The sequence below is a fragment of the Euprymna scolopes genome, chromosome 5 (genome assembly GCF_053919585.1).
Source record: "Euprymna scolopes isolate OS-2025 chromosome 5, ASM5391958v1, whole genome shotgun sequence".
Lineage (NCBI taxonomy): Eukaryota > Metazoa > Mollusca > Cephalopoda > Sepiida > Sepiolidae > Euprymna > Euprymna scolopes.
The window spans coordinates 99,629,778-99,654,614 of NC_136486.1; the positions used below are offsets into that span (position 1 = coordinate 99,629,778).

Genomic DNA, 24,837 nt, shown 5'->3' on the forward strand with positions numbered 1-24,837 from the left:
CTACTTGCTGATCTAATATATAAACAGCTCTATGTCTGTTAGTCTGTCTGTCTGTCTCCATATTTTCAAACTCTATATCCTCTGAAACTAAGTCACAGAGCGGTGCTAGGGGCCCTCAAATGATTGGATTTTTTACGGCTCATTCTTTTATGGGTCATTAGCCGGTTAAAATAATTTTCAAGGTGGTCACAAACGGGTCCAAATTTTTAAAAAATCGTTAAACATTTTGTACATTCATCTTAGTTTATTTTTAATCTTAAATTTTAATCACTCTATATGCGTGTTATGTTGATACAGTGGTAACGTCACCAGCTTTGAATGCTACAGTTTCGGTTTTGATTCTAGCGTTTTACTTTTGAAATCACGACTCTATAATAATATATACGAAATCTGGACGAATTAAAATACCATATTAAAGCCTATTTTACTCCCCCTCCCCCACTGCTAGTATGTTATATGCATATATATATATATATATATATATATATATATATATATATATATATATATATATATATTCAGATTCAAACTTATATAGTGTTCAATGGCTTCTGGGCAGTTTTCTAATATGTTAAAATCTTAAATTGTCACCTTAAAAGAAAAACCAGCTAAAGAAAATAGCTCTTATGTTTTTAGTAAGAGTTATTGTTCCTTACTATTTTTTTCTTTCTGCTTTTTTACAACATAACAAAAAATTAAAGGCTTACAGAACAGGAATATTTACAAAATAAATTTGAATATAATCCTGATAATGCCACATCGTAGAAGTAGGATTTTATAAGGAATAAAAGTTTTCAAATTTAATGGCATAATGATTTCCAGTGGAGTGAAAGTTTGATAAGCGATTTATAGGAGAAGTAAAGGCAATTCATAGAATATTAATAGGCACTTTATAGGATAGTTATCGGCACTTTATAAGATAGTTATAGAAAATTTATAGGCATGGATTTTTTTTCTTTTATGTTATTACTGTTAAGTGATTCATATATAATTTTTAGGTAAAAAGATAAGAACAAAAAACTAAGAAGGCCTCCAGAGTGCTGCTGAACCCATCCTTTTTGGCCGTACATGAGAGGGTAGAGGTAGGTAGTGCTGGCTCTGTATTGTATATGCTCATATATGGATCGAATTTCCATGGTAATCTTTCCATGCAATCTTAGTTATGCCTGATGTCTCAAATTTTTTAGAGCAATATGAGTGTTGAATAGACATTGCCACTGTCAATAGACATTGCTTGTCTCGAGCAAGACTGGCGTTTCAGTAGCTGATTATAGTTTTTTTTTTTTTTGAGAACAAGAATGAATTAAGAATGAGCATGATATTAAACTACATCCGGTTGTGAGGTTTCAATTTGATTGGTTGTTTTGTTTTTATACGATATCAACTCTTTCCAGCTTTTGAATTAAAACCATGTTTTTTTTTTTTAGAGTTTTCGATGGGTAGCTAATCTGTATAATTCCTGAGATGAAAAATAGTTTCCGGTGGGTAGCTAATCTGTATAAGACTTGAACTGTAAAAGTTTTGCAGCCGAGGAGCAAGATTCCTTCATGTGTGGACACCAAAAATGATGTGTGGGAATTCTAAAATATCCAGTATGTTTTATTGAGTGATTCTGGTTTCTGATTGGTTGCTACCAGAGTGTGGCTCCATTTAATTGATCGGTTCCTATCGCCAGTGTCTATAAACAGAACTTTCCAATTTTCTTTAATCATACTCTTTTTATTATATATATAATATAAAGCTGAATGTCTGTATGTGTGTGTCTGGTCAAAAATAGGCTCCTATATGGTTGACTATTTTAAAAAACTGATTACATATAATGATAGAAGATGTATCGAGACACAGGAATGAGTATGTTTGATCTGGCAGAACAGTGGTTCATTAAAATTGTGGGGTCTTCGTTTGCGCCTGGTCCACAAAGTATGGAAATAAAAAATTAAAAAAAAAAAACGTTTACAAGTGTTTTTGATATAGATGTACATAAGAATACTTTGATAAGTATGTTTTAACTTAAATAGGGATGGTATAATCAAATTGTGGGGTCTGCATTCGCGCCTGGTCTCCATAGAATGGAAATAGGCACAAACTTTAATAAAGACTTTTCATATCTATCTGCGTAAATATACTTTGATAATTATGTTTCAGTTTGAAGAAGTATGGTATAATAAAATTATGGGGTGTTCGTTCGCACCTGACTTCCATAGAATGGAAATATATCACAAAGTTTAACAAAGTTTTTTAATATAGATCCACAGAATATTGTGATAAGTGTTTCAGTGTGAACAGGTATGGTATAATAAATTATGGGGTTTATCTATTTTATTTTTACTTTTATCATATTTTGCTTTGGTTTTGATACCCCCAAATTCGAAGCTATCTCTTTACAACCCTTCCTTTTCATAGCCTATCATACTTTCATAAATCAGAGTCCATTTTCTGTAGGCTGTTTTTGAACCCAGTCAACGATGGGTACTTTTGCCAGTATATATATATATATATATATATATATATATATATATATATTGCAACATTTAATGCTAAATTTAGTCATTTTGATAAGTTTTTATTTATAGATTGAATTTTTTTGGAGGCAATACAATTCTTTTTCTACAAAACGACCAAACCAAGCAGAATGAATAAATATTTTAAAATATAAAGAACTTAGAATGTAAAAACTTTTGCCAAAATGATTGAACTCGTAAAACAAAACAACCAAAACAAAACAACAAAAATGAACAATATGCCAAAGTAAATATTCCAAAAATGAGATATTGTATTTAGTCCAAAGATGGGTCGTTGATAGGTGATACTGCTCGAGGTCATAGTGAATTTGGGAGTGATGATAAAGTTTAGCCTCACAATCCACAAAGCTCGTACTTGGGTCTCACCGTTGAATGCAGTTTTGTCTTCGACCCAGGGCAGTTGAAGGTCTTGAGAGCTTGAGAAGTTGATAGGGTTGCTAAAGTAGGATAGGCAGGAAAAAAGGTAGAGCTGGGAATCGTGGACTGGGTAGGACACAAACATCTTGTTCAAGACAGTTGGGCTTGGGATTTCTATTTAACTTATCATCCGCTTTTTGTACCATACCTGTCATTCGTTTTCGTTTTTTTTTTAAATTTTATTGGCGTCGTCTTCTCTTCCACGAGTATAGAGGCGTCATTGCTGGTTTGCGAGTTGCAGTGAAAAGAATGAATGAGGCTGGAATCCTAAAAGAAATGGGGAAAAGAGGGGCTTTCGCCTCCTGCTTTTTTTTTTTTCTCTGCTTCGCATTCCGATCTAAAAATAGAATTACCGAAAATCTCTTTTTCTTCTCTACTTGGCTGATGAAATATCTCTGGCTGGTTGAATCCTTGGCTTTCGGGACCACAGTGTAGCATCTGTTCTGCTGCTATACTTCACTTTTTCTGCCCTCGGTCAGTGGAAGAGAAATTCTTCATGACTGAGACAATTTCTACCTCTGTCTACGCCCAGAGCACGCCTCTCTAGAGAGTTGGATCTCCCACATCAAAGCTCGATCTTTTGTCCAACTCTGCCCTTGCGGGGAGGCAAGTAAATAGGAAATAGATGTGGTTGCACGCTCTCGTGCCTTCAGACTGATTTTAACATTAGGTTTTAAAAGAAGAATGAATTAGTGGACTCTCGCTCAGTTCAAACATACAATTAGATGTTTATCCTATCGCTAGCAAATAAAAGAAAAAAATATTTGAGGTCGAGGTGGCCGTTTGTAACTAGGTCAATAGGCATCTCCTGCCTTTGCAATAATCAGCTTCCATTCTTGCTGGCTTCTTAGTTCAAATGGCTTCATGCCTTGACTCAAGTGATTTCTATAAAAAATGAATCTATGAGTGAAAAAGATGCTTGGTTATCCATTTCAGTGAAGTTACCTTTCATAATGCCAGATTCCATTAAACTGATCCTGTATGAAACATTTCCCATGATGGGGTGATCGAATACTCCACTTTTCCCAATGTGATACGAATAAACACATCCTATTTTCCTAGTATGAGAATATTTTCAAAGTATGCCAGTAAAGATCTTGCATAGTAACATTGTAGACGTAATTTTTTTTATTATTGATTTGAACAAGTGAAACGTGGGAAACTCCAAAGCAGTTTGACCAGTTTTCAATGAAGCGATTATGTTCCTTTCCTATAACAATCTTAAAATAGTTTGATTTCATTAGAAATAAGCTTATTAAAAATGATATGAATCCGGTTTGATAAATAGATTAAAAAAAAAAAAAAGAATTTCTTTTTCTAGTTTCAGATTCAGATTTTTAATTTTTTTACTGTAAATATTTAGGGAATACTTTTATATTCTTTATTGGCTTGTGATATATATATATATATATATATATATATATATATATATATATATATATATATATATATATATATATATATATATACACAAGTATTCAAGAGTACAAACCAATGAATATAACGAGGTTGAGAGTACTCAATAAAAGAGCAAAATATTTTATTTACTTTTTGTAAAGAAATTACATTCTGTCATGACGATAAGAGCTATCGTTTCGGTCAAAATATGACCTCATCAGGTGACCTATACTTTCAGCTGCATTGGATACCTGTAACAATATATATATATATATATATATATATATATATATATATATATATATATATATATATAAAGGAAGCTCAACATCTTATGAACAAATTCTCTGCTACTTGCAAGGCATTCAGATTAACCATAAGCATAACAAAAACTGAAGTTGTTCATCAACCAGCTCCAGCACTAAAACAAACTGGGAGCGTCAAGCAGATTCCGCCTGTGTATGCATTCCGTGAGGTGCCAATTCAAGTTGACGGTCATAGTTTAAAGTATGTCAAAAATTGTAACTATCTCGGAAATATAATAAACACTAGTGGAACGCTTGAAGATGAGATAGTTAATAGAATTGCAAAAGCCTCCAGAGCCTTTGGGAAACTTTACCACCGACTTTGGAAAGTTTGCGGTATTAGACTTCAAACAAAGATACAGGTGTACAAGGCTGTACGTCTCACAACACGCTCAGAGTCTTGGACATTGTACAGAAGACAAATTCGACAGTTGGATGTGTTTCACAAAGTTTGTCTTCGAGGAATTTTTAGTTATGTTCAGCGACATAATTGCAAATGCTGACATTTTAACCATGTGCAATATTGATGTTATGTAGTCCTTTCTCATGAAATGTTGAGAAAGAACTAAATACCATCAATATCGCAGATGAGGAAAGATTTTCAAAAATGTTGACGTACAATCAACTTGACAGTGGTTACTGGACAGTAGGCCGACCATTACTTGGATGCAAGGTCAAATTAAAAAGCAATCTCCTAGCTGCTGAAATTAAACCCTGCTGTTCTCAAAGATTCTGTGATTGGTCGTAATGAATGGAGATCTACATGTTTGAATGGCATTATGAAAAATGCAGGATCAAACATTATCAAACTAGGGAAAGAAATAAAGTATCGTCTGCCGTCCCACCAATTCACACTCTTTCACTATCTGTGGATTTCTTTGTAGATCATTGAATGAAATGTCATCTGCAACTCACACACGGGGTTAAATAGACAAAGTTGTAAGAACCTCATACGGCAAAATCGACGGGAGAGTCCATATATCTATCACAAGTCAATAAGGAATATAAAAGTATTCACTATATTTTTTTACACTTATAAAGGCCCAGAGGCCACTCGAGGATAAGGGTTAAGGAGTGCACAGTAGTCAAAGGGACAATATCATAGTCATCGTTAGAAGTGTAAACTTGGTAAATTGGATTACTTAAGGGGAATGGCTCATCAAGAACTTGTTTATGTTGGACTTGAAAACGACCATATTGTAATCAGCTGGAAAGCAAGCAAACGGAAGAGAGTTCAACAGGCGTGCAGTTCTAAGAAAGAAGCTTTGTTCATGGAATCTACATTTATGTTTAGGCACAGATAAAGAGTGGGGGAAATTATTGATAATGTTTTCAGTTAGACGTGTGTTTCTCTCGTGAATGTTTGGTGAGGAGAGACCATAAATTGGAGCCAGGTACGTCCAAGGATTGTTGTTGCTACATCTGGGCAGGAGCTGCTAGAAATTAGCTACATGTGTACAATAAGTAAAAATCTGAATCTGAAACTAGAAAAAAAATTTCTAGTTGTTTTTTTAATCTATTTATTAAAACTGATTCATATCACTTTTAGCCTATTACTAATGGAATCAAATTATTTTAAGATTGTTATAGGAAATGAATATAATCGTTTAACGAAAAACTAGTAAAATTTCTTTGGAGTTTACAAAATATGACCTTGTTGGGTGACATATACTTCTGGCTGCATGGTCACCTGACGAGGTCATATTTAGACTGAAAGCATAGCTGTCTGAAAATGTCAGCTTCCTGACCTAAAATGCACCAAGCATTGATGTTATTGCTTTTTTCCTTTCTCTTTGCAAAACACACACACGCACACACACACACAATTTTACTTTACAAAACAACCAAACCAAACACCATGATTAAATATTTGAAGACGCAAAGAACTTGAAGCATAGTAAGTTTTTCCAAAATGACTGGATTTAACATTAGATTAGCTGGCAGTCCAGCGTTGGCCGGTCGTACAATACACTTAAACGTGATATTTTGATTTATACAGATTACATATGTATTATTATAGAATCAATCCACTATTGATTATTATTTATTGCGAGGAATAATTTTCCCGGTGGACTAATTCACAAAAAGTATTAAAAAAAAAAAAATAATGATTATGTCATTTATCAAATTCCGTCTGTTTGTTAACAATATTACGTCAACTGATATTTGGGTTTAACGATGAATGCCCAGGAAAAGTCGCTTCTGATTTATGTTTCGTTTTAAAATATGCAAACGAAGAAATGATTTACAGTGATTTCATATAATACCTCATCTTTTATCATAAATTGAACTCATTAATAAGAAAAAATGAAAATAAAATAGTGAGGTAAACTTGGGATCATTCGATCTGAAGTCGAATGTACTAAGCTATATCTCCAGCTTATAATAAATCTGTTTTATTTTTTTTTTTTAAGATGAAATAATTTGCTAAGATTTTATCATCTTCCTTGGCCGGTGTAACGAAAAATATTTCCCTGTAAAAATTATTCTTTTTTATCTATAAGAGAGAAAAGCTATTTTTAATAGGTTTTAAGATGGGATTTTTTTTTTTTTTAATTTCGATACTTATCGGATGACTTTCTGTACAAAACATATTTAAGAGCACTACCAGAAATATACATTAGCTTTATGTGAAATTTGCAAAAGATAGGCTCAGCCGTTTCGGAACCTATGAGGAACTCACACACACACACACACACACACACACACACACACACACACACACACACACACACACAGTGACTTTTATATAATAGTTGAAATAAACCTGAAACCAAACCAATGCTTATTGTAAATTGTTTTCAAATGGCTTTACACCTTGTCTGAGGTCTGAGACTTAAAAAAAGAAAAGGCGCTCCAATCATAAATACGAGTCCATTAAGTTCAGTGTGTAGATATGAAGACAGTTTTGGTTTCCTTGTTTAAGTGCACATTAGAGAGCAAATGCAGTAATTATTGCTGCATTTTACAACATTTGAACAACCGATAATAATATTTACCTCATTCCTTCTTGATAGTCATTGTTCACGTCCTGTTTCTTTGTCCACATAATCACACACACACACACACACCTGTAATCCTACCAAGTGGCATGTTTATGTAAACAGCTCGGTGATTCGATGAAATTTAAAACCATATTTAATTTGAACCAATCAGAATTATACAGTTGCCAGGTATGATTTACTCTCTTTCGGCTGTCATTCTCACTCTGAAACGAGTAACTCTTCTCTTGGTGTTCCTAGATTGAACCTTGTTAACATTCTTTATGCAAATTATCTCCATTATTTTGCGTTCCTCTAAGTGAGGCCAACCTTCAAACGAGTTGGCACTTCTATATTTCTTCAATACTTTCATAAATCAAATACAAATGGAGATTTTTAAGCCAATAAAAGAATGTCTATATATTTACCTCACTACAAGGCAAAGTTGGGTACAAGGTCAAGATTCTAATGTGGAGATATCCAGTTACCCTTAAAAGGGTTTTTTGAATGGGACAAAAATAAAAATTGCATCAGTAAAGAGTTTCTCTACCTGACAGGCAACAGAGCAGGTATTACACTTTAATCCTAACTCAAAGGGCAATAAATTTTTTGTTTGTCATTATATTATATTTAATTTGGAAATAGAATGTTCAACGGTCTGTTATATTTAATTTTGAAATAATTTTTTTTTTTTTTTACTTATCAAGGTCTGAAAGCCGCCACCCGAGGATAAGCATTAATGAATGTAAATTGGTAATCGTCAATAGTGTAAATTGGATAGAATTTTATTATGGGGACAGCTCAACAAGAATTTGTTTACATTGAATTTGAAGGCTACTATGTTGTATTCAACTAGGAAGCAGCCAGCGGAACAGTGTTCCATGGGTGAGCAGTTCGGGGAAAGCTTTGTTCATGGAATCTGCTTTTAGATTGAGGCACAGATAGAGAGTGAGGGAAAACGTATTGCGACAGTCTTTTAAACTGAATTTTTAAATAGCATTTTCGGCAGTCTGTTACGCTTAATTTCGAAATGACATTTTGATGGTTAGATATGTAATGGATGCATGTTAAGAATATTCATTTTTTTTTTTAACTCCTTTTGCGATTTTTATTATTTTACTAGTATTTCCGCCCGGCGTTGCTTGGATGTTAGGAGGTGTATATTGAGAAAAAAAAAAAAAAAAAAATGAAAAAAAAAAAAGCGGTCAATTTTTTAAACTTTGACCTCCATTATGAGCCCTTAACATTTATTGTTTTGGGCTCAAATCAACTTATTAAGTTAGATCCATGTCCAAGGAACCTATATCTAAAATTTCAAGTGTTTAGACCCAAAATTGGCGGAGGAGTTTGGTCTCAAACTCAAAAGCCAAATCGTTGAACTTTGACCCCATAACAGCCAAATTTCTGGCCGAAAACGGATTACAAAGATTTTCCCAAATCTCAGTACCCTGTATATCAAATTTCGAGTCTGTAGACTGAAAATTGACAGTTATTGCGTAGGAAAATGTACACAGACACACACACACACACACACACACACACACACACACACACACACAGACACGTTCACTTTTATATATATAATATCTAAGATACCATTCATGGCAACTCAGTGTGAGGATAGAAACCAGTATTTTTGATACCCTATCCATGTCTAGGTGATTGTTTGTTGAAGGTTATAGAACTCTTCACTGGTTTTTAAAAAGTTATAATAGTTTGTTTTTCTGTAAAAAAAAAGAAAAGAAATAATCCACCAGACATATATGATTATGGAAATGAAGCCTGACCAACGAGGTTTGAGAATATGTTGTATGGAGAGCAACAATATATACAACAGATGTATTATAGTAAAGAGACCTAAATTTGATGATCACGATTCTAAAGTTGCCAGATAATTTAAGAAACAGCGCTGAAAACAATATTACTTTAATAAAATTATAGTTTTATAACGGTTTGATTTAGTTAATAATTCAATAACCAAACGGTAATAATTAAATTTAGCTTTCAAAATCCTTCTGACCTTGATTATCAAAAAGTGATTCTCTCGATGTGATTGATTGTAATAATTCCACTGATGATGATGATGGTGTGTGTGTGTGTGTGTGTGTGTGTGTGTGTGTGTGTGTGTGTGATTACTTATGAGTGCACTGAATTACCCTCTTACGATTCTCTTGTCGGGAAGTGAAGATACTTTGCTGAATGTGAAGCTGTTGAAATCTCTTCAGAAAGTGTGAAGAGACGTAATCGGCTGTTTACCAGATGCTACTTTCTGTAATATTTAACGAGAATAAATTTAAACAAGTTTTATTGTTGTACTAGCAAGAAGACCTGACGTTGCCCAGGATTGAATTAGGATCAACGAATGTTCCACACTTCCAATACATTTATTATCATCAAAATCGATGTAATCGCCCAGTTTTCAATCAAATCGATTGATTACCTGTTCTAGTCAAGGACCCATCACGGTGCACCAGGAGGAAGCTTCACATGCCTCTCGCAGTGACTAAGCCCAGAATATATTGAATTGCACTGTAGATAGCCTAATGTTGATTTTCTAAAAGATAATTCTAGAAAATCAAAAGTAGGCTATCTGCAGCGTAATTCAATAAATGCTGTTGAATTAAAGTTTAAAATGTAAAAGTCAAGTATTATGGTTTAATTCTGCATTTCATCTTTTCTGTTTTCGGTCAGTGAGCGAGTCGGTCCTTCTAGATTCAGGTAATTTTTAATTTTGTTCTAATCCAGAATACCCCTTTTGTTGAGAGGTAGATTTTCCCCATATTAAAAACCAAACTTGCATTTAAATAAACCCTCATGGGAAGGCAAGTAAATTCGGACAAGGTTTTCTAAGAAAAAAAAAATTTTTTTTTCACTAATTTAGTTATTTTTGAACCAGTGTCATTTAAATGTCCTCATGCCATACTAGAATGGTCCAGATTTTTCTTTTTTTTATTTTTTTTTGAGGAGGAGGAATTAAATCGTTTAGCGCCTTCTTCCCATATCAGTTTATTTCCAAAGGAGAGGTGAGTTGTAGTTATTATAGAAGATAAGTTTGTCTTTTATATTTTCACTTTCCATGCAAGGGGTAAAACTAGCTGTCCCAACTCGGCTTCATCCGTTGAAAGTTATGCCGTATTTTGTATTTTTATTTTTTTTTTTTTAACTAAAAAAAATTATTCTTTTAAAATCCTTCGAACGTCTTACAAAAAGTTGTGTGCTTGTGTTGTAATTTTTTTAATCGTTTTATTTTTATGGGGATGGAGCATCCTACTGGATGCCAGACATTCACCCAAAACAAGTCACTCAGAACAAGAGATCTTTTTAAAATTCTAAAGCCTCCTTCGAATGCAATTTTTGGTCCCCTGACAAATTTACCCCCGTTTGTTCGTTTGTTCGCACTTTTCTCGATAACCACGCCTTGGATATTTTTTTAAATTTTGCTCAAACATTAGTCATAGTAAAAGTAAAGTTTTGCTTGAACGGATTTTCCGGGATAACTCTGGTTACCCCCACCCTCCTTTTGGGGGCATCATAGAAGTAAAATTGGCTCCAAATCGTTCATTCATTTATTTGTTTGAATTTTTTTGAAATTTTACACAAACATTAGTCATAGTGAAAGTAATTTTTTTACTCGTGGAGGGAGATCCTGCATGCTCGGCTTGTTTGTATTTCTCTTGCACTTGGTTAACCAAGTATATTCGACAGGTAGTTTTTGAAATTCTTTTCATAAGTCCAGTTGCTCCTATAATGGCTGAAATGATGCAGATCTTAAGATCCCAGTTTCTTTTCATATCGTACATAAGGCCTTGGTATTTTGTTTTCTTCTCCCTGCACGTGTGTGTGTGTGTGTGTGTGTGTGTGTGTGTGTGTGTGTGTGTGCTTTGAACAAAGTATTTTTGCGAATATCTGACCAAATTTCTATACATATGAAAAAGTAGCATTAATTTTTCCCAAGTGAATACAATTTTTAATTTTTGTTTTTAAACATAGTTGCCTATCCAAAAGAAGATACGAGTTAGATGAAGTATTTTTCTGAAAGAAATGAAGCAAAGGATGATTTTCTGTTCTTAACGTAATGCACCGATCAGCAAGATGAACCGACAAATCAGAATATAATAAAGATTTTCTTTTTGGTTTATAGCGATCGCTGATAAAAAGTGAGACCCTGACAAAATAATTTTATATGAGATTAAAACTAAAACTATGCTTATTTAAAATGAAAATAATATTTTAATCAACCGTGTAAACAAAAGATATGGTTAATGAAGAAAGTAGTAGAAAGAAATAATCAAGGGTCCAGTATAATGGAATATTATTATTATTCCAGTGTGTACATTAAAATTATTTTCTTCTATAATATAAATCTCACCTGTCTGTTTAAATGTATGTATGTATGTCTGCCTAAAACTTTTGACAGAGGCGACGGATTTTCACGAAATTGGTATCATTTTGAAACTCAACTCTCTGGAGACAAATATCGAAAAATTGGCTAAAAATATTAATTCCTTCATCCTCAACTGGACACTTTTCTACAGGGAGGGGTAGCAAAAAATCGTTCCTTCCTGACAATTTAGCCATACACGCATGTGCAAAAAACGTTCTTTCTTGAATTAGTTTAAATATTAAAAAAAAAAAACAACTTAATTTCACTCACGCGATTGCAGATCAGTCAGTATAGTAGCAGCGTCGTTATCTTGAGATTGCACGGTCGAGTCAAGATGTCAGATATGTTTTTCTCGATTTTTGAACTTTTAATATTGAAACAGGGTTATTTATGCCATGTTTTCGTTTTTTTTTTCCATCACGTTCGCTGTTTTTTTATTTTTGTTTTTTCGATTTTTTAAAAGAAGTTTTAACATCGTTCGCTTATTCTTTATTTTGCATCACATTCGTTGTTTTTGTTGTTGTTATAATATTTAAATAGGGTTATTACGTTCGCTTATTCTTTATTTTCCATTTTGTTTTGATTCACACACACCCACCCCCGCCCACCTCCTTACCACATCCGGGCAACGGCAGGTACCCCCACTAGTATTTATATAAACGGTGACTCTCACAGAAAACGACACCCATGGAATCGTTAATAAAATTAATAATACTTTCTGCCATCCAACCATGTTGGGTATAAATAAACTTCAATTTATGTCTGACGTGTCCACCAAGTTCCAATTATGAATATCCAACAGTCTTAGTTTAATTTCCATCCAATGATAGGCATATCTTAATATGATGGACAAAATCATCAATAATTCTGATACACTGTTGGCATTGCTGTGAGTTGGATTGAGATGGTTCTCTTTAATTCCAAAATAATCTGTAGATTGTTTTATATCATCTATACATATATAAAAAGCAAAAGTGGCGTGCACATTTTTGTATGTCCCAGAAAGGCTTGGTGGATGGGGGGGGGGTTCTCAAGAAGGTTACTATTTTTTAGAACTTTTTATATACTCCCTAGATTATAATATCTAGGATTTGCGAATGGATGTTGTTCCTACATTTATTTTGATCGACTTTTATAAAATTCCCTCTATTCCATCCGTTCATGTGTTTGTTCATCTTTTTTGTATAAATAAAGTGAAACTTATTGAAGCAAAGCCATCAGTGGCCTTTCGTGCCGGGATGTCTTGAAAGCAATTAGCTTTGATCAATGTTGGGAAAACCCTTCATATCAGACAATTGCTATTCACTTGAGAGTTCCCCTTTTTCAGGGGAGCTTGGTTTCCCAACATCGTGGGAAAACAAATAAATGAAACTGCGGAAAGCTAAACTGACCTTCAGCCAACATTCATTTCTGCACCTGCATGAACTCATTCACTTAGCAAATCAACTTTTTGATTGACATCGCTCAATTTGAACGCTTTTCACTTCCTATGGCTTCATAGTGTAGCGGTAAGATGTTACGTTTTCTTTCACTTTTCCTCCTTTTCGTCATGGGTTCAAGCTTGCCTGCCTACTAACACCCCTGCACCCATGTTAGTATAATATGTGTCTTATATATATAATATTATTTTAGAGATAATCCAACTAATAGCAATTTGGGGATGGGAGGAGGTTAAAATTAGACAAGTGTGAATCATCTTCATGATCACACCTGGAACTGAGGAGATGATCACCAAAGTATCCTGCATATAACCTGCATATAATTTAACGGTGATAATGTGGACTGTTGGACTTCCATTATTGAAACTTGGTGGACAACTTAAGCATGTACTGAAATTTATTTATGTTAAATCTGCCAAAAAATGATTATAAATTTTATCAACGATTTCCTGGATGACATTTCATGCGGTTGGGTGGAACTGAAATCATTTTCAAGAATCTAAAAAACAATATTCTAAGCAATTTTAATGTACTTAATTTTTATTTACTGATGTTATTTAAAACTAGAGGGCCCTACGAAAATTCCACAGTGCTTGCTACAGTTTGTATAATTTACTATAAATAATATTCCTATTGAAATAATGTCTGTCAAGGAAAATACTATCAAAATAAAAAAATACTCTTCTCTAAAAATAATTGTCATCTAAATATTATTTTAATAAAATAAATATATCCCAAACCATAAAAATATTTGTCAGTTAAATATTCTTCAATTCAATAAAATGAATGTCATTTTTTGAAATGTATTTAAAAATTGTGCTGTTTTAATTGATGGGGCAACATAATTTGATTTTGGAACAATTCATTTTAAAATGGATGAAGTCAGAGTACTTTAGCAACATCAGATTAATCACCAATCACCATCTTATCAGACGATCTCATTGTTTTTTAATATGTGTGAAAGTTAATAATGTACAAACTTAGTATTGTATTATATACTAGCGGCTGCGATGCATCAGGACACAATGCAGCGTCAAACACAAAATTGAGTACACTCAACATCAAGTACACTCAACATCATCTTACCATCAACGCTTACCCTGTGAACTCGGAGTATGAGAAATTCTCATATGTACAAAACAAAATCACTGAAAAAACAAAAATACCCTAACTAAGGGTAAGGATAATGAGTAAACGTTGGATAAAATGATGGTTAAATTTATTACGAACTTGCCAGGATTCGAACCTGGAATCTTCTGATCTGTAGTCAGACGTGTTATCCATTGCGCCACAAGTCTTGTCCATGTGCCGAAAGATGTTACTGCACTGTATACAGACAGTGTTAAATTCCGTTGACATGAGCAGGTAACTTTTTTGACAAAAACAAAACGGCCCCAAAACTCTTATTTCGGGCTTTTTGTGTGACTCGGCGTTGTTCGTTATGAACCATATATAGATAAGGACAATCTAGGGAAAAAAAGAATTTTTTAATTCGGTGCATCCGTTCGAAGGTTTTATTGGCTGGCACACACACACACACACACACACACACACACACACACACACACACACACACACACACACACACACATAAACATTTAGAATTTTATTAATAATATATAGATACTAATCCTGTAGAATTAAATCATGCTATATCTACTGTGACTATGCAATTCTTACAGCTTGACAACTGAGCTATTAGACTTGACATAGGTATATGGGACAGTAAGGGGGAAAAAAATCAACCCTAGTAGAAATTAGTATCTCAAATGATACTGGATTTGTTCATAAGGTGATCCCATTTTTTTTTTTTTACTTGACAGGATAATATGATTTAATTTTTGGAATAATTAGTTTTAAAATTGATAAATTAGTAATTTTTTGCCTTGGCAACATGAGATCAATCACAATTTTGCTCATCAAGTGATCTCATTTTTTTTAATGGGTGTGAAATGCTATAAGATATGCATAAATCTAAAATGCATTAACCTATTTATATAGATTATGATAGTTTGTGAATATTTATAATCTTTTTATGTGTTTTTCTTTTTCAGATCAAAGAATTTGATCCCGACGGAATTTGCTTCAAGTCCAAACTCTTGAACAAGGGTGATTTCTTGGTGTCCTGCAATGGGAACTCCCTCTATAAGATTCCTCTTAACCAGTGCCTCAATATTTTGAAGTCTGAAGGCCCGTCCTTGACTTTCGAAGTATTTCGCAAGGATGACTCCCAGACTGTGTTGGAATCTCAAGAAACCCGGCCAATTTATGGTGATACCAGTGAAGTAAATAATAACGTTAACGATAACAATGACAATGAAATCAATGCTGTGAGAAGTGAAAATTGTTTGGCGAGCGAGTTATTAGTAGCAACTGAAATAAGACCTAGTGAAAGTGTGAGACCTTTGTTAAAGACAAACACTGAAGATATATTGTTAGAACAGACGGTTTTTGAGAGCAGTGATCCTAAGCTATTCAGCAACTCTACTGACATTTCTAAGTTCAGCAACAGTGATCCTAACACATCTTCAGATTTTAATTATCCTCAAATTTTGGAGTTGGAAGCTGGTAAGCGGAACACATCCCATCTTATCAGTGACTCTCAGGCTCTTTTGAAATTGAGTGTTAACCATTCCGAACCATCGTTAGATATTAATACTTCTCCTGATCTTTTGGAGTTGAGTAACGCTGATCATAAGAAATTTCCAGTTACAAGTGACTCTACTTCAGTTTCAGAATTGACCAAAAGCGACTCTAAGCTATTACCAGATTTTGGTCACTCTCCACAACTTATAGACTTGAACAGCAGCGATTCTAAACCATCTTCAGACATCAGCGACTCTACGGAAATATTCAAGTCAAGCATCAGTGATTTTAAGCCATTATCAGATTTCCACGACTCTTCTAATCTTTTAAAGTTGAGCAACGGTGATCTTAAGACATCCACTGATTTCAGTGACTCTGCTGGAACATTGGAGCTTATCAACGGTGACTCTCAAGAATCCCAACTGATTAGTGTCTCTCCTGACCTGCTGGAATCGAGAAACTGGGATTCTCATACATCCCAAACTATCAGTGACCTTCCTAAAGTTTCTCAGTGGAACGGCGGTGACTCTAAACTGCTTTCAAATTTTTCTGACTCTCACGACCTTTCAAGGTTTGAGGACGCAGATTCACAGCCACAACCAGACGTTATCGATTCTAAAATCCCCAATTCTCACTCTTCTTCATTTGAGTTTGAGCTCAAAGAAAACTTGAGTAAACCGTTACTTGACTTTCTAACAGGATCTCCTTCTGTTGGGTCTTCAAACGGCCTCCAAGAACCAATTAACGCACGTCCAGCTGAGCCATCCTCAACCCCCGTAGTAGATGATACCTGCATTCAGTTGACAGCCGAGGCTGTGCAAAGTAGCCCAACTGCTGACTGGTCAAGTCAATTAAATATGTCTGAACGGCCACTAGATGAAGAGCATTTTTCTTTGGACGGCCTGGCAGAATTTTCGAATCATCTCAACAATGCCAATGAACTAAATAATAACTTTAGTACCAGCTATCCATGCTCTTCAAATGAAGACCTTATCTCAATTGATGCTGACATCCTCAGCCCCGTTATTTCAAATCCTACTTTGACATATTCCAACCATGCACACCCTTGGGAAGCGGCAGGAGAAGCTAAGTCCGAAACATTACTACCAGAATTGCAGAGGCCTCAATCCGCTAATCAGAAGAATGCACTAAATGAGTTTATCGATACAGTTGAATCCCCAGATTATGGATCAGACCCGTTGGATGGTCTTCATGACAACATAATACAAGTGGCTCGAGATGACAAAACCTTACAGTCTCGACCGACTAATTTCCACTCTGATGTCTCCAAGGGATTTAATGCGAGACTCTCTAGTAATACAAGCCTCTGCAGTGATTTGGTCGAGGAAGAGCGAACGTCGCCTATGTCCTATGATGACAGTTTTTATGGATCTACTGGAATCCACACGACAGATGAAAGTGATATCCCTCTGTCTTCCAGGAACTCTGACAATGACTTAATTGAAGAAATGTCAGCTTTGTCGCCTGATTCTGGAATGGCAGATTCCTCTGGTGAAAATTTCTATGATAGAGAAAACTTTATCCAGAAAGGACCCCCTTTGAATTTAGAATGTTCGAATGCATCTGATGACCCTGACAAGCTGACTGATGAAGAAACCACCCTATATCACACTATTTCCGACGTTTCTAAAAATGCCAAAGTGTCTGGCAAACATGGCAGCTTTGATTCTTCAAGTGATTCTTGCGGAACTTCGGTCGGTTCCTTTGAATCATGTGCAGAGACTGGTGAGCAGGATCACTTTAGCACTAACAATTCAAAACCTTTTAACAGCAGAAATGAAGAAGCAACACAAATGAAACAAACCAAATCCTTGCCCAGAAATGCATTTTCTGACTTTAAGGAGTTCCAGAACAGCATGAAAATATCTTCCAAACCAGATGCAAAACTTTTTTCTTTCAATGAAATCAGGGCCTCCACTTTAACAATGAATCCGAGCAGAAGTGACTTGAACACTTTCTCAACGAACCTTTTCTCGCGAAAGCAGAGACATGAACGCAAGTCTGACCAAGTGAGAAGCGAAGATAAGCCCTTTCAGGTTGAAGTCTTGAAGGGTATTATTGGCTTGGGAATGACTTTAAAAGCTGATGACCAGGGATTTGTGAAGGTTACTCATATCCAAAACAACAGTCCAATTGGCCGAAATGGAATCATCAAGTAAGTCATTTTTTTTAGCCTTTAAATAAGGTTTGAGCATTTCGACCATTTATTTTAGGGTCCTACATGCTCTTTAGCTGATTTTAGGAGTGCCCTATTTATGTATGAAATGCATGGTGTACACAAAGTCTGGCTACATTATGTAACCAAACTTTGTGGGCATCCTATAAGTTGTGCAGCCAGACTTTGTGGGCACCTTGTAAATTATGCAGCCAGACTTTGTTGGCACCCTATAGATTATGTAGCTAGACTTTGTTGGCACGCTGTATAAGAATACAAATTTTAGAATAAGTAAAATTAATTTTTAGGGAATATATGAGCACACATATATCCATTTTAAGAATCAAATATTTTAGATTTGCATTAGATTTAATTCATAGCAATTAAGAAAGATTCTCTAATTTAAAATTTTTTTATTAAGACCCCTTAAGCTTTAAATTTTAGTCATCTTTTAGGATCTAAATCATGTAATGAATTTTGATCATTATTGAAATATTGCTTCTATGCATAAGGTTTAGTGTGATTATTACTTGAATTTCATCGGTTTTGCACCATTTTTATGTCCTTATGAATTTTAAAATCAAAATATAATTCTATTAAATCTTATGTCTTGAATTCCTATTCAAAATTTGATAAAAGTCCATTATATGATTTCTGAATCTAAGAAAATATCTATAATTTAAAACAAGCTTATCAGGTCTGAAGAAGAAATTGAAATCCAGGGAATATTGCTTAATTGGTGTCCAATGGTTGTGGATCAAATTCAATGTAAATCTGAAATATTTGCATTTTCAAATGAGAAGTTGTGTCTTTAAAATACGCAAAAGAAACTGAAATTTGGGGACTATAAATTAATCCTTAATATTGTTAAAATTTCACAAAACTTGTAGGCATATAAATTCTCACAAAACTTGTAGGTATATAAATTCTCGCAAAAATTGTAGGTATATAAATTCTCACAAAACTTGTAGGTATAGAAATTCTCACAAAAATTGTAGGTATATAAATTCTCACAAAACTTGTAGGTATAGAAATTCTCACAAAAATTGTAGGTATATAAATTCTCACAAAACTTGTAGGTATAGAAATTCTCACAAAAATTGTAGGTATATAGATTCTCACAAAACTTGTAGGTATATAAATTCTCACAAAAATTGTAGGTATATAAATTCTCACAAAAATTGTAGGTATATAAATTCTCACAAAAATTGTAGGTATATAAATTCTCACAAAAATTGTAGGTATATAAATTCTCACAAAAATTGTAGGTATATAAATTCCTGCATTGTAGGTATGTAAATTCTCACAAAAAATATAGGTATATAAATTCTCACAAAAGGATTCCATCCCCCTTTTATCCACTGTATGAAACAAAATAAACCTATTAATAGCCTGCATTAAATACTGCATATGACCAGGAACTTTGCTCCAAAGCTAATGATCGGTTCATTAGTTCAGAAGTGAATCCCGTACATACAAATATACAGACATATATGCATACCTAACTTTATATTTTCTTTGTAATAAACCCTTGTATAAAAAAAAAAAAATTATAATAGCACCTTTGGATTTCTTGTCACATTTTTACATAAAAAGGCATTTGATCTTGGCATAGATGTAGTAATATTTAGATACAGGTGTGTAAAATAAGGTTAAAAACGGTAATTTCTCCACAAGGCTAGAACAAGGGGAAAGTGGAGAATTCATTAGAAATTGAAAGAAACTAGAATTAGGTTTGCATTTCATACTATTGCATCACAGAAAGCAAGTCATCAGAGACACCTAGCAGATTAGCTGATAAAATCATTCTCTTTTTTTTCTGAACTGTGAAAGAAAGTTTTTGCATTTTATTTTTATATCTTATTTTATTTATTTTTTGGACAGCTGCTCCGATTCCTTGCAGGATGATGGGTTTGGAGTATTATGTATGTACTAGACATTTTTGCCTGTTAAAAATGAGCAAAAGTTATAACCCATTAACTTAGAATGACTTTATGCTAAATTGATGGTTGAATATGGTTAAATTTGTACTCATTTTTGTATTAAATACAAATACATATAAATAGCTTAGTGTGTATCGAATGGATGCTGTAATACTTAGTTCACTGCACCTTATCATAATAAAGATCCATACAGAATTTCATCCAGATCGGTTCAGTAGTTTCTGCAGAAGCCTCAAGAATAATTGAAATATTGTGCTTACATCATTCAACTACACAAAAGACATAAGTCATGTTTTCTCTGGCCAACTTTATTGTTTATACCTAGGTTTGAAAACCTATTTTGCTTATGTATTTGAAATAGATCTTCATTACGCCCTAAAAATATAAACATTATTTGTCCTTGTAATACGATCTAATTTTCATATTGATAATAATAATGTTCTTTCATAATGATAACTTCTTTAAATAAACATCTAACTTTTAATAATAATAGTTGATCTTACAATCGAATGTTAGCAAAGCCACCCCTGCGTTTTCCGGGAGGCTAATATATTACATAGAGTGCAAAAATTTTTTAATCTAATCTTGTCCATTGCTGTAGTTTTACAAGTACTTCTATAAAATGTATTGTGGTAAACTTATTACACTTTTTACCGCTCTATGTGAATACCCCTAACCTACCGTACTAGCAGCAAAATCTCACTTCTTCAATGTAAAGGTTTTTAGATACCGGAAAATTTTCTGTGATAGCTTCTTTCTGTTGACCACATGTCTTTGGAATTCCCTTCTTGCTTCTTGTTTCTCCAATCGGGTCCCTTACGCTTCAGTGGCAATATGCTTTGTTGGGGGATGAACGAAAAAAAAGTAAATAAATAAAGGTAGAACTAAATAAAATATACTTAAATATGAAATGTACAAGCCTACCTGAAACGGATCAAAATTAAAATTTTCATCCCTGATCATGAAAGATGGACAAGATAATAGTCATTATTGAGAACTAGTTTACAAGAAGGAGGTAATGACTGGGATACGTGTTTCATGACAATAAAACAGGTACTATAAATGGGGGGGGGGCGTTTATAGTACCTGCTCTATTGTTATGAAAGACTTTTAATGATACTCGCACGATTAACGTAATTGAGGATTGGAAGAAAGTATATCAGTCTGAAATCTCTATTATATAAAAGAAACTTTGTGCGAGTTCGTTCCCCATGGACTCTGTAACAACTGGGCCTATTTTTGTGAACATTCACACAAATATACTTTATATATTTGGCAGTGTTCTTAAATAGGTTTTTGATGTCTGATAAGTATCAATAATTGAAAACAATCCGATGAAAGAAGGAACAGGCAATTTTGATGAAACACCTTACACAACTTAACATCACAAGTGCATTTGAGAAGTTTTATTACCGCACAAGCAGAAAAGCCTGGCATATAAAATCAACACTAGGTTTTTTTTATATGTTTCTGTTTAGAACATAACTGAACTATGATACTTGACTTTTGCATTTTAAACTTTAATTCAAGCCGTTATATATATAAATAATTTTATAAAATCAACAATAGGTTCTCTACAGTGCAATGTAGGCTACAATTTATTGTGGACTAAGCCACTGCAAGGAGGCATATGAAGCTTCCTTCTGGCGCACTGCGATGGGTCCCCAACAGGAGCAGACAATCAATCGATTTCTATGTGACAAGAAAAATATTGGTGTGTGAAACTGCAAGTAATATTATAAACTTAATTGAGAATTAAAAGATAGTACAACAGTATGTTAACATTATCTGGAGGCCGGAATTAAATAACTCGGGAGTGAAAACAGCTGCAAAACATGATTATGTACAATATCTTCTGTTGATTGCTTGCTTCTAGCCAGTTTCTACCATTGTTCCAGTAGTGAATATAATTCTATATGAAATAATGAAAAACAGAAAAAAAATTCTTGGTGTTGGAAGAAATGACATTGCTATTTTCCTATTAATTTTTTTTATGTGAATTATTTTAATATGAATTATTTTAATATGAATTATTTTACTGCTTTTTAAAGAATTCAGCATGCTTTTCACATCTGGATTGTTTCTTTAATCCAAATTTCTCTTCCTTAAATATAGCTACAGAATTTTAAGATGGTTTAGTATAGGAAGCTCTGTTGGCGTGTTTAGATGATGGGAAGCTCTGTCAGCGTGTTTAGATGATGGGAAGCTCTGTCAGCATGTTTAGATGATGGGAAGCTCTGTCAGCGTGTTTAGATGATGGGAAGCTCTGTCAGCATGTTTAGATGTTGGGAAGCTCTGTCAGCGTGTTTAGATGATGGAAAGCTCTGTCAGCATGTTTAGATGTTGGGAAGCTCTGTCAGCGTGTTTAGATGATGGGAAGCTCTGTCAGCGTGTTTAGATGATGGGAAGCTCTGTCAGCATGTTTAGATGATGGGAAGCTCTGTCAGCGTGTTTAGATGATGGGAAGCTCTGTCAGCGTGTTTAGATGATGGGAAGCTCTGTCAGCGTGTTTAGATGATGGGAAGCTCTGTCAGCGTGTTTAGATGATGGGAAGCTCTGTCAGCGTGTTTAGATGATGGAAAGCTCTGTCAGCGTGTTTAGATGATGGGAAGCTCTGTCAGCATGTTTAGATGATGGGAAGCTCTGTCAGCGTGTTTAGATGATGGGAAGCTCTGTCAGCGTGTTTAGATGATAGGAAGCTCTGTCAGCGTGTTTAGATGATGGGAAGCTCTGTCAGCATGTTTAGATGATGGGAAGCTCTGTCAGCGTGTTTAGATGATGGGAAGCTCTGTCAGCATGTTTAGATGATGGGAAGCTCTGTCAGTGTGTTTAGATGATGGGAAGCTCCGTCGGCGCGTTTCGATGATGGGATCTCCCTCAGCGTGTTTAGATGATGGGAGTCTCCGTCATGCGTTTGTCATATCTGTGTGTGCATTTTTACATATATCTGCATATTCTATAAGCAGTTCCATCTTTACAATATCACGCTTAAGTGTGACATAGCATTTTGTTTTTTCTTTTACACTTAAATTTAAATATTATATTCATTTTCAATTTTTCAGTCATGCTCAAGTTTGAAATAGCATATTCGTTTTTTTTCTTTGTCACATTTATGTTTGAAATATCCTTGCAAGATGTGTTTGGTTGATTCATTCCTATTTCAAAGTATTTAGGGTTAAAAGAACACACAGAATGCCAACTCTTTGTATTCACGCAGGAAACTGAATTATTTTATTATTCTCTTCACCAATAACAGGGAAGATGCTCACTCTTAATATTAGCAGTAGTAGGCCTTCTCTTCACCCACCCTGAAAAGAAAAATACGAACTGATCTTCAAGCAAAAAAATAAAAAAAATACTTGCTCCTTTTATTTAGCTATTTTTAGTGATGCGACGATTCCGATATTTTTCTCGATTCTGTTAAATTCCCGATTCAGATATAATTATCGATTTCGATTCTTTATAAATCTCTAAATATTTAACTATAAAATTATTTTTACCAATTACTGTAATATATATTTTCTCAAATGTGAAAAACACTTGTGAGGTGGCTGATCTATCGATTTTAGTTTCCTGGTAATTTTAAATCAAATATTTATTATTATTATTATTTGGAAGATATTTTTAAACCAAATCAAATGTAAAAATATAATTAAAGGAATCATTTTTGGCATCGGAAAATAGATACAAATTTTTCTGATACCGATTCCGATATTCTAAAAGGTCCCAATTTTTTTGATTCTCGATTCTGATTAATGGTTACAACACTAGCTATTTTTGACTGCAAACAGTGCTTATTTTAAATAAACATGACCCTCATTTAGAAATCAAATGGTTTTAGGTTTGCATCTATGTGTGGTCATTGTTGCCTTGCAGTGGATGCATGCTAGTCGTGGACACTTACTGCTCAGTCTCTCTGCACAGTCACCGCAATCCTATTCATTTTTATTACACTTTTGTTAGAAATATTCATTTTTATTTTGTTATGCTCTAGTTTGAAATATATTCGTTTTTCTGTTATGCTTAAGTTCGAAATAGGATTTTTGTTTTTCTGTAAGCGTGTTTTGATGATGGGAAGCTCCATCGGCGTGTTTAGATGATGGAAGCTCCGTTGGCATGTTTAGATGATGGAAGCTCCGTCAGCGTGTTTAGATGATGGGAGGCTCTGTTCGTGTGCTTGACATATCTTATGTGCATTTTTACATACATCTGCATATTCTATAAGCGGTTCCATCTTTACAATATCACACTTAAGTGTGATATAGAATGTTGTTTTTTCTTTTACACCTAAATTTAAATATTATATTTATTTTCGATTTATTATATTTATTTTCAATATTTTATATTTATTTTCAATATTTTATATTTATTTTCAATATTTTATATTTATTTTCAATTTTTTATATTTATTTTCAATTTTTTATATTTATTTTCAATTTTCTATATTCATTTTCGATTTATTATATTCATTTTCGATTTATTATATTTATTTTCAATTTATTATATTTATTTTCAATTTATTATATTTATTTTCAATTTATTATATTCATTTTCAATTTATTATATTCATTTTCGATTTATTATATTTATTTTCAATTTATTATATTCATTTTTAATTTATTATATTCATTTTTAATTTATTTTATTCATTTTTAATTTATTATATTTATTTTTAATTTATTATAT

The 24,837-nt window shown here is 33.6% G+C and overlaps 1 protein-coding gene and 1 non-coding gene across 2 annotated transcripts in view; one reads left to right on the forward strand and one right to left on the reverse strand.

The window, feature by feature from the left end:
- The window catches only part of LOC145276938 (uncharacterized), a 480,759-nt gene that overhangs the window by 421,267 nt on the left and 34,655 nt on the right, over positions 1 to 24,837 (forward strand). The window contains exon 4 of the mRNA XM_080128427.1: positions 15,501 to 18,208. Coding sequence (XP_079984553.1) covers positions 15,501 to 18,208 — 2,708 coding nt within the window. The remainder of the gene's footprint in view (positions 1 to 15,500; positions 18,209 to 24,837) is intronic.
- Positions 14,672 to 14,744, reverse strand: Trnac-aca (transfer RNA cysteine (anticodon ACA)). The gene has a single exon. It is a non-coding gene; the product is annotated as a tRNA-Cys (tRNA).